The 10,985-nt window shown below is 33.5% G+C and overlaps 2 protein-coding genes across 2 annotated transcripts; one reads left to right on the forward strand and one right to left on the reverse strand.

Annotated features, from left to right (window-relative positions):
• Positions 1-1,597: 1,597 nt before the first annotated feature.
• On the forward strand, positions 1,598-7,877 carry LOC129889537 (uncharacterized). The gene is made up of 9 exons (XM_055964879.1): positions 1,598-2,036; positions 2,135-2,338; positions 2,724-2,781; positions 2,859-2,921; positions 4,926-4,995; positions 6,510-6,625; positions 6,835-6,924; positions 7,012-7,143; positions 7,462-7,877. The coding sequence occupies exons 1-7, from the start codon at positions 1,678-1,680 to the stop codon at positions 6,850-6,852; spliced, it is 888 nt and encodes a 295-aa protein (XP_055820854.1). The 5' UTR covers positions 1,598-1,677; the 3' UTR covers positions 6,853-6,924; positions 7,012-7,143; positions 7,462-7,877.
• An 816-nt stretch (positions 7,878-8,693) lies between these two features.
• Positions 8,694-10,222, reverse strand: LOC129890715 (transcription factor bHLH52-like). Its single transcript, XM_055966208.1, has 2 exons — positions 9,377-10,222; positions 8,694-8,876 (listed from the first exon to the last, which is right to left on the reverse strand). Exons 1-2 carry the CDS (start codon positions 10,220-10,222, stop codon positions 8,694-8,696), a joined length of 1,029 nt encoding a protein of 342 aa, XP_055822183.1.
• Positions 10,223-10,985: the final 763 nt, after the last annotated feature.

Here is a 10,985-nt window from a genome sequence, read left to right on the forward strand (position 1 = left end):
AGAGTAACCGTTACACTTCCTCTTGCGCATTGTACCTTTTTACAAAACCAAACATAGGATAGGTATCCATCTGTAATAGATAGTAACAAATACACGTATATGTCATGAATTGTTTTTTTTACACATATTTTTGGCTTAATACATAATTTATCATCTATGTATACATTTAAACTAAGTCATGTTTCAATTAAATATCTTAACTTTTAATAAAGTGTTCAAATTAGACACTTTCAGTTCACAATTTTTTTTATGTGCGTCCTTAATCGTTTATTAGGTAGTTAAGTTAACCACATAAAATATGTCATTTCTTTTAATTTATACAAATTTGCATCAAGAAATAGTAAAAGTACTCCAAACATTTTCTACTTGAGATTAATCCGTATGATTAAGGAATATTATATATTTTATACAATTAATATAACTACCTAATAGGCGTATAAAAACACAAAGAATTTGAATATTTCATTAAGAATTAAATATCTAATTGAAATATGATTTAATTTAAATATCTAAATAAAATGTTCTAACAAATTAAAAGATTTAGACTGTGTATTACCTTACTTAATATATTTTAACACTCAGTGCAACAAACGGCAATAATCACTATGTCATAACATTAGAAAATTAGATTCTATCAACCCCACAAAATTAGATTAGATCAATAGAAGAAACCAACAAAGGTTTTGTGGTGATTGATAAGTGTTTCTTCATTGTTAATTAGATGTTTCGAGTTCGAGTCTTTTTGGGTACAAAGTTATCTTTGTTAGGGAGCACTTTAACCCACCCCCAATATGGGACTTTTCAACGCAAATCTAGATTTAGTTAAACTCCAATGTAAATACAGAACACTGAATGACAAAATGAAAAAAAGTGAAGAGGATCAATAGAAGAATTATCGCTGATTAAATGGTATCACTATTCCTACTTAGCTATATTCAGAAAATAAGATTAAAGCACAAAAACTTAAAATTAAATGACATTTTTTAGACTAACAAAAAAATTATTAAAAATGCAAGACAAATTCTTTTAGACTATAATCGTTCTTAATTAAAAGATTTTTTTATTACATATTCATGATTGACAGAGTCTAATGGCGATAGATAATTTGATTGAATATAAAAATAATTCAATTTGAAGCAATTGGTGGTTTTGATTGTGTTAATTTAATGCAATATAAATGTAGTTACAACTTAGTGGAATATAAAGATAAATTGTGGTTTGAATTAATCATAATAATTTTTTTTTTATGTTTGATATCATGATTGATTTGTATTTATCCAAAACTTCTTAAATTAGAAAATTCATTACAATTCAATCAACTTGCTTCATAAATTCAACTTTACAAGTATTTCATAATTATAGTTAGGGATTAAATCCCGATTCAAAGAAAAAAGAAGTATGGCATGAGATAGGCGGAGAAATTTCCGATAGCGAATCTAGTAAAAATACCTTAGATCATTGATTGTTTTATGTTAAATAAAAAATTTTCTATTTCAATAAAATAACAATAAGGATATAAAATACTATTTTATTTCATTTTTTCCCAATTAAATTAAATAATATAAATTAGTGCTGCGAAAAGGTATGCTGCCCAAAAGCCTCCATAACTCCACAAATTCAAGTGCCAAAACTCTCCATTTCCCCTCACTGCTTCTTCTTCACTCTCACAGTAGAAAAATGGCTTCTACTTCTGCAGCTTACATGGCTACCACTACTTTCACTTCCAATCTTCTTGAAATCAAACAAAAACTCTTTTTCCCAAACACTTTACCAGATTTATTCCACCCTTTTTCTCCTAGAAATCTCAAGAACCCAAAGTTGTTCAAGTTTCCTAAAATGACACTGTCAAATGACTATGTGGGAATAGGTAGTTTCAACTCTACAAGAACCAATTACAACATTCCCACTACTGGTAAGTTTTACAAAAGGATGGATTCTTGTTTGGTTATTCCTCCACCAAAGGGTATAAAACCCAAAGCTATTATCAAATTTGTGGATGGTGCTTTTATTGGAGCTGTTCCTGAAGTTACTTACAGGTTAGACAAGTGGTAATTTCTTTTGTAGTTTGTGGAATTGGCAGTAAAAGTTGAATCTTTTTTCTTGGTTTTGTTTTCTGGGTTGTTCTTGGTAACAGTTATTTACTGGAGAATTTGGCGAGAGAAGGATATCTGATAATTTGTGTGCCTTATAATGTGACATTTGATCATGCCCAAGTCACTAGACAGGTTTTTGAGAGATTTCATACTTGTTTTGATTCAATTTTAGCATCAGGGTTGCCTGATGTTGGGCTTTCTGCTTCTGAGATTGTTGATTTGCCACTCTATTCAGTTGGCCACAGGTAATTAGTTTTGAATTAGTTTTTATTTTATTTTAAAGTTTGGGGGTAGAGGGAGGGGAAATGGGGAGGAATTACAAGGTGGAAAATCTAAACCTCATCAATAAGGTGAAAGTTTAGGTAGCCAATCAACCAGCTGAGCTACTAAAATCCCCTAAATCAGCCTTTTTTCTATGGTGCTTCTTAATATTTTGGACCACAGGCTTGTTTATTTTAGTGGGTTACTCAGTAATTTGTAAATAGATTTTCACTTGAAAGGCTTTAGCATACTTCTTTCTGTGTGCTATATCTAGTGGAACTCAGTTTGCACTGGATTTCTTAATGTACTTGTTTCAGATACATTAACTTTTTTGTTTCTGTTTTCTTTTTGGTACTGTGCAATTTGCAGTAATGATGCTCTTATTCAAGCACTCGTCGGAAGTTATTTTTGTGAGAAGATACCTAAGGTTTGGTGTTTCACCTCTGGCTCACAGTTCAAAGAAATGAATATCTTACTGAGTCCATTTTTATGTCTTTCATGTAGGCTAATGTTATAATATCATACAACAATAGACCAGCGTCAGAGGCAGTGCCATATTTTGAGCAGGTAATTCGTCCATTTCTTACATAATCTTTGCTGATTCCGACATTATAAATTTGTGCATCTATATTGTCTTCACTTTTTTTTTCTCATGATTCTTCTTCTATCTCGGAACAATTTGCACTCCATTATAACTTGAAAAGAGATACTACCAAAATTGATTTTTTCTTTTAGTTTGGTCCCTTTTCTGCTTCGGTTCCTATAATATTTTATCCATGTGTGGTCAAGACTTCTTATCATTTCCAATGTTATGTGTTTATCTCTGAACATATGATTATCTCATAATCTTAGGTGTCATTTGGTAGAGTATATAAGAATAGGACTGAATAAGGTGTCTTAGTTATGCTGGGATTATATCTTGTCCCGTGTTTGGTATGGTGTATTAAGGCAGTTCTCTCTTTAACCATGCTTATCCATGTATTAATAGCCCTTGTATTGTTAATAGCATGATTTGCTATGTATTAGTCATATATAGGCTGAAAATCCTACCAAACAAAGGATTGAATAACACCATGACTAATACATGTATTATATTCTCTTATACATCCAAACGACCCCTTAATGGTATGGTTATGCCTGGCTCCGTTTTCGAGGTCAAGGTAATTATTTTTATGTATCTAAAGAAATCCTTAACCCTGTTCACCCCATTGTATTCAGTCTCATCAACTAAAGATCTTTCCATCTCTTAGGCAATTGGCATTTGCATAAGCTAGCTTTAGTTTGACACTTCTGAACTTCTCTTCCTATGCTAAATAGGAAAAAAAAATGTGCTTATTCAGATTCGAACCTGCGAATTGAGACAAGCTAAGGGGAAATATTGAACCCCATTTGCCACTGAGCTAGTCATTTGGCTTATGCTCACGAGGTTTAATGTTAAATATATATACACATAAATTATAAAAATTATCTTATATATACAGTGTAATTTTTTAACGAAGGGGGTTCGGATGAACCCTCAAATGCACGTGGGTCCGCCGCTGTTGAAAACAATGCCCCACAAGAAAATTCTGAAAGGAGTAGAGCTTTGTGAGTGCTTCAGATGTTAGATAATAGTAACATCAGTGGGTAGTCTGGCTGCTTACCTGTCCAAATATGTAAACATCTGTTCTTACTGTGTGAATTTGGATAGAGAGGCTAACACATTGAGATTTACTCTTTTCAGCACTGAGGTTCGTGTCCTATATTCTACCTCGCCTCCCCTTTTTCCACCAGCAGTCTGCCCCCTCCTCCTCCTTGTCTGCTCAAGACCTTGCTGAAGATGAATGAAACTAAAAGCCTGAAAAAGTGTATGAACTACTGTACAGAGAGCCAAACCACCCTATCACTCAACACACACGCAGAGCCAAACCACCCTCCCCCCAAAAAACAAGATTCCCAAACCATTCTGCTCAAGAAAGAAAAAAGAAACACAAAAACACGAAGATTTCCAGACTGTAAAGGAGGATATAAAGGTAATGTGGTAAAGGGTAGTTGTTTCCTTTTTAAAGAGACAAACATTTATAAGAAATAGGAAGTCTACTCTTCCGATAGTGTGCACAGCCGTAGACACTGGTTCATTTTAAAAACTCAAGGGTAGGGATAACAGAATAGGAGATTAATGCAACTAAAGGAAGAAAGGAACTGAACAAGCAGTAAGCTGACAGATAAATATGTGGTTATTCCAAATGTAGGAATTTTAATGATGGTTGGTTCTTATCACATATAAAAGTTGGGTTTAAGGGGACTGGATGAAGCTTTGTGGTTGCCAGACAGATTGAGCGATGGAGCTTTCTGAAGGATGATCTAGTCAAGGTAGAGAGGATCCCTTTTTTTGGTAAAGTTGATAATATGAATTTGGTGAATGCATTTATTGTGGTCAGCTGCCAGCCTGCCATATGCAAATAGAATAGGCCATAAGATTCTTGCGACAATTTCTTCTTCTAGAATCTTCAAGTCTTGCTTTTATTTTCTCCATAGAATATTTTGCAGCCAAAATGCATCATTTCTTGAAGTTTTGATCCCATTTTGCAGTTGGGTCTTCTTGTTGGCCCGATGGTGCCTGTTATATCTCCAGCGTATTCAATGGCTCAATCGGCTTCAGGTTGGATAATCGAACTGCTTCATCTATTATTTCTTATTTGCACTAGAAACCATAGCTATGCCAGTTGCTATTTCCTATATGCAGCAATCTTGCATGGAACTGCTATTCCATCTACATTTATGGAGCTTAAGAATAAGATGTTCAAATTGTTTTTTGTTTTTCTGGAATGGTAACATATCTATTCATCAGTACGATTGTACTGGCAGTCTGGCACCTAGAATACAATACATAGAAAGAAAAGAAGTCTATGTTCACTTCACAGAGCTTCCAAAATATCTAGAATGGAGTCAGCATCCACTATACGAAACTCTTTACACCAATAATGCAAGCTCAGAATGCAGTTCATCTTGTCTTTCTGGATCGGGTTACTCTTGTTCTCAAACACCTGTTATTTATTTCCCTCCAAATGGTCCACCATATGCACACTGGCATTGCCCTCCACCATTTCTTCTGTTTTTACATTCTTCCCAGCTTGGTCCCAACCTCTCAAAAGTTCAAAAGTGTTGGCAGTCATAACCCATTTCAAGTTAGCCACAGTCGGAAAAAGCTGCCACAGCTGGAAGTATAAGCACAGTGCACAAAAAGAGGGTTATCTTCTGCTGTTCCTTTGCAAAGAAAACATCTGGATGTCAGCTGCATACCCCTTTTCTGAAGGTTATCAATTGTTAAACAAGCCTTCCGAGCCACCAACCATGAGAAACATTGCACTTTGTTGGGTACTTTTGCCTTCCAAATCTGCTTCCAAGGCCAGTTAGGTTGCTGCTGGCCCTCATTACTGAAGTAAGCATAATCACCCCTAACTGTGAACATCTTCTTTCCTTTGTCCTCCCATACCAGAACATCTTCATTTAGTGCTCTCATCCCTGGCCAGTCTATGCATTTCTGGAAAGCTGTCCCTCACAGGTTCTTGGACAATCCATTTATCATTCCAAAAAGCAATTTTCCTACCATTCCCGGGGGATAGTTCAATGTTTCTTTCGAAAACATCCCATAGAGACCTGATGGATTTCCATAAGCTTACTCCATAGGGGGTATTGACTGTGTTGGTGCTCCATTGGTTAATGGCTCCATACTTCATATTGATGACCTCCCTCCATAGGCTGTTTTCTTCTCTAGCATACCTCCATAGCCGTTTTGTCAGTAAACTCATGTTGTGCAACCTCAGGTTTCTGATACCCATTCCTCCCTCCCTTTTGTTCGTGATGACTGTTTTCCATCTCATTAGTTTGTATCCTTTCTTCCTGAGACCTGATGGATTTCCATACGCTTGCGCCATGTATCTACAATTATTTCTGGTCAAAGACAACAATCTAGCATGTGCTTGATCAAGAGCTTCAATGAGTTACGACCTAATCAAGTAATCATTGCATTTTTTTCTGGCTTTGAACAGAAAATTTGTCTATTTCAATGTGATCATATTCACCCAGAAAATTTTGTTTTCCTTTTTCAACAGTCACCTTTTCTGCTAATATTTTTCATCGGTATAATCACTTTTTTTCATCAATAATATGTAGGAGATGCATTGAGGGTGTTTCTTGATACAGCTGGAACAATCATCCCTGACTATGATCAAGAAACAGTTGTTTCATTGACTAAATTTGCTGATCAGTTGCCTTCGGTATTTGGCGAGGTATGTCCTGTCAGTTTTATTTGTTGAGCCTGCAATATGGATGAAAATTTCATCATCTCCATTGCTTGTTCTTGCTGTTTCACGAATACTATATATCTTGCTGAATCTTACTTTCTTGATGCATATTCAACTTTAAGCTTTATGAATTTTAGCAGGATTATAGTTTTGGTCTTAGCTATCTGCTCTAATGAAATTGTTGCTTCTTTAAGCTTGCTCAAGGGATATAAGAGTTCAAGCCAACACCTTCAGAAAATCTTGAGTGTTTCAAAAACGCCTACAATGTCAAGCGTACACTTCTGGTATTCATATTATGGTTCTATCATCCAGAAAATTAGCTTCTAATTGGAAGTCAATGTTAGAATTGATGGGTTTGAACTTTATTTCAGGTGAAGTTTGACCTCGATCCAATTGATGAGACAGATCGTCTTGAAGAGACACTAAAGCCTCGTGTAGAATCTTTTGGTGGAAAAGTGGAGAAAATTGCATTAACCGGGAACCACATCACACCATGCATACTGGTAACTTGCACATTCTTGCAAGATTTGCTTTTTTTTCACTTGTTTAAGCAGCTACAGAAATAAGGAGAATTCTACTGCAACTTTTGCGAGTGATATCAGTTGTACTTGTTAGCACGATGAGTTCATTGATAAATGCATAGTTTGGCTTCATTATGTACCACTTAAAGATAATGGAGACCTCCATTACTCATCCTTACATAGAAAGTGGAAATTTTTCATGCATCGTAACAGTAAGAAACTGAAAATCCTTCACAATGAACTTTCCATTATTCTTCATTTTCATATAAAAACAATGTGAATCTTTATTTTTGTGATCAGGAACCAAAATGGCGAGTAGGAGCTGTATACACTCCAGCAGATGCTGTTGCTCAAGTGGTTAAGACTATGTCAATAAATGACACTAAGGGCCTATGTACAACCATTGCCAACTGGTTCAGTTGTCTCGAGGAGTAATCTTTTGTCACTTCAGCTGAAATCCTATATCGTATTGAAATGTCATTACCTGCATAAACATGGAACTCTCTGATGCACAATGTATAGCTCAACGATGAAAGAGAACTGCACATATATCATCACAGTAGCATCAATAGTACAGTTAAGCATCCCCTTGCCCTCTGGAAACGAAAGAAGAAATGTGATGTCTATACAACATTGCAAAAGTTTACACTCTTTCTTTAAATCTCTTGAATACATAAACATAGTTCTCTATTGATGGTCCATTTTGTTTTATCTCATATTATGGCCTGGTATTGATAACTTTCTACATTTTGATTTACTTTGCCTATTGATGTTGCTTAGTGCTTCATGTTTTCATTTAAAATTTAAATTTTATTCGAGTTCAATTCAAATATAGATTATTATACTCAATGTTTACTCAAAAATATAAATATTTAATGTTGGAAACTCATATTATATGTCACCAAAAACAAATCGTAAATCATCTGCAAGGCTTTATAGACATTGATTTTGAATTAAATTTTACAAATTTTCATGAAATTTCATTAGATTTTAAAAAAAATTCTTCAAAATATTTTTAAGGTTCTTAAAAAAATGGTTGGGAGAAATTTTACTTTCATTCACAAAACAAAGTATAAAGAATCACAACTTTGAAAGCTCATATTTCAAGTTTCGACTTCAAAATCTATAATCAAATGGAAGCTTAATAATGCGCTTAATAATGCTTAACTCGATTTGTGTATTGTAAATGAGGGCAAGTTTCCAACGAAAACTCAGCCTCAAGCTACAAGGCTGTTGTTTTGACATGGAAATGATATATTATATCTACATAAAGACTAATAAAGTAAAACTTTGCTTATCATTTTTGGAACAAGTATTTCACATGGAATTAAATTCCTTGTAAATGAGGAATTTACAGTGAAATTACATAATTGAAATTCTTACTAAGAAAATAAATACTTAGAACTTCAAAAAAATCTGGAAAAAAAAATGGCTAGCTAACCTATCACCTAAGACAACAAACAACAGTTAATTAAACTAAACTAAACTAATCTTAAATTCTCTAATTCTTTGGCTGAAAATTAATACTTTCTTCATTTAATCAAAGACTTGACTTCCTCAAGGACTTGTGAATTTTGGATTTCTTGATTATTCTCTAGTGCTTCAAGGAACACTTTTGGAACTAAGCATTTTTCACTTGAATACAACTTCTCTTGGATCAAGGAAGATCCAACAAGTTTGTGCAAATCTGATGTTTCAAGTAATTTCTCATTCTCCTGCAAATTAAATTTAAATGCAAATAAGTTAGTAGCTAATAGAATATAGTTTTTTTACACTAACAAAGGTCTAATTTCTCTATACAAATAACAAGTAACGATTCGTAAATAAGTGAAAATTAATAATATAAATTTGCATAAAATTCATGTTATTTTTATTCAATTGCTACCAAAATTAACCATCAATCATGAACTTAGATTTCTGTTTTTGACATGATACTGGGAGTATAACAAGTCAATATATAGTACTCCTTTTTTATATCAATTTAAATTCAAAGAGACATAAATTGAATACAAATTCCTTCCTATAACTCCTATTTCACAAAATTTTCAGCTAAATATTCGATTGATAAGAATGGAAGAAAGATGACACAATCTTTTATAACTATCGACGAATAGTGTTACGAATGGAAATAAAGTTCATAACCCAAAGAAGAAACAACAACAACAACGAAAATAAAGTATAGTATAAAATTAGAATGTTGTGTAATTTTGTTTACCTGATATCTTCCCATGAATTGAAGAAGTGCAGTTTGTGCTTGCAAGAACTTAATATACTTGAAAGTAGCTTGCAACATTTCAGCAGTATTCATTTTGTGTCCACCAGGTATCAATTTCCCCAATTCTTGTGTCTTATCAGTAATCTTTTTCCTTCTCTGCCTCGCCGCCATGCTCTGTGCTGACATCTTCTTCTTCTCATTATTATTATTATTATTATTATTACCACCATCTTTCTTCGCGACAACTCCAGTATTATTGCTGCATCCGCTACTAAAAACAGGCATAAGAATTTCTGGAAGCGAATACGAGGCAAAATCTTGAAAGATTGAAGGATTTGGCACGAACTCCTCATTGAACAAACCATGAGGAGGAAGGAAATTGTCTTGAAAGACCTCTTGTTGTTTTGGGGTACTCTCATAAACAGAGTATTCTGGTAAGAAACAAGAATTATGAGTGGACGGTGTTATTATATTACTATTTGGAAGGCAGATGTCTTGAAAAAACTTTTGATGTTTTGGGGTGCGCTCATAAATGGAGTACTCTGGAATGAAACAAAAATTATGAGTGGATGGACAGTTGTCTTGAAAGACCTTTTGCTGTTTCTCGAAAGCAGAGTACTCTGGCATGAAACAAGAATTGTTATTCATTTCAATTGGTAAAAAAAACTCGTCTGGATCAAAATAACAATCATGATCTTGATTTTCATTGTAAAAGCTCTGTTCAACATCATAGTTGAAATCAAAAAGAAGCTCTGGAGGAAGTTGTTGCATAGCCATTTCTTCAAAGTTGAATTCTTGAACATTTGGTTCCAATTTTGAAGCAGAATAGTAGCTAACACTAGCCATTGTTGAATATCCTTTACAAGAAAATACAAAATGAGCTTATATGAGAATAAGTAGACTTAACTAACCAATAATAGTAGCTTAAATTAGTATAAGAACATGAAATGGTTAATGTAATAAAGATAGAATTAGTTTAAGGATAATTTACCTTAATTGAGAAGACAAGTAGAGAGAGATATTGTATGTCTTAGTGAATCTTGCAGTTTTTTCTCACTTGTTCAACAAAAGTAGACCTAACGAAGAAGTCTTGTTTTTTTGTTTAAGTAAGTAATTAGTGTTAACTAATAGGATAAATATATGATAGACGGCGGAGGGATGGGGTGGGGGGTCTCAATGGCAGTTACTTTTAGAAGAGTAATGGAGGTTAAGTTATTAGGAATATTAACAGATGCATCTAATGATGGAGAGATTTATTAGGGCCTATTTTACTTAACCGTTCTTTACTTTCTTTCTTTTTTTCACTGTAAATTTTGGTGCTTTTTACTTTTCTTTTTTATACTATTTTATGAGAAAAATAATCTAATTTATTTTTTATAATCACTTATAATCACCAATCTTTAATCTCTTATCCCCAGTAAAATTCATGTTTAAAAACAACAAAAATCCTACCCAAACAAAATTTAATACCAAAAGAAAAAGTAACTGTTACTGTTCAATTAGTCGTAATTTTCAAGTTGAAGCTTGGTCATTAATATTTGTATATTAATCTTTTATAATTAAAATATTTTTTAAAAAAAGAAAACACTTGTCTGATGCCTATTCCAAG

Source organism: Solanum dulcamara, chromosome 5 (assembly GCF_947179165.1).
Source record: "Solanum dulcamara chromosome 5, daSolDulc1.2, whole genome shotgun sequence".
In the NCBI taxonomy this organism is placed as follows: Eukaryota; Viridiplantae; Streptophyta; class Magnoliopsida; order Solanales; family Solanaceae; genus Solanum; species Solanum dulcamara.

Bases quoted from the DNA above. Each gene is read 5' to 3' on its own strand.
- LOC129889537 (XM_055964879.1), top strand. From the start codon at position 1,678: ATGGCTTCTACTTCTGCAGCTTACATGGCTACCACTACTTTCACTTCC. The intron at 2,037-2,134 runs GTTAGACAAGTG...TCTTGGTAACAG, and splicing joins GTTCCTGAAGTTACTTACAG to TTATTTACTGGAGAATTTGG. The intron at 2,782-2,858 runs GTTTGGTGTTTC...TCTTTCATGTAG, and splicing joins TTTGTGAGAAGATACCTAAG to GCTAATGTTATAATATCATA.
- LOC129890715 (XM_055966208.1), bottom strand. From the start codon at position 10,222: ATGGCTAGTGTTAGCTACTATTCTGCTTCAAAATTGGAACCAAATGTT. The intron at 8,877-9,376 runs GTAAACAAAATT...TTTAATTTGCAG, and splicing joins AATTCATGGGAAGATATCAG to GAGAATGAGAAATTACTTGA.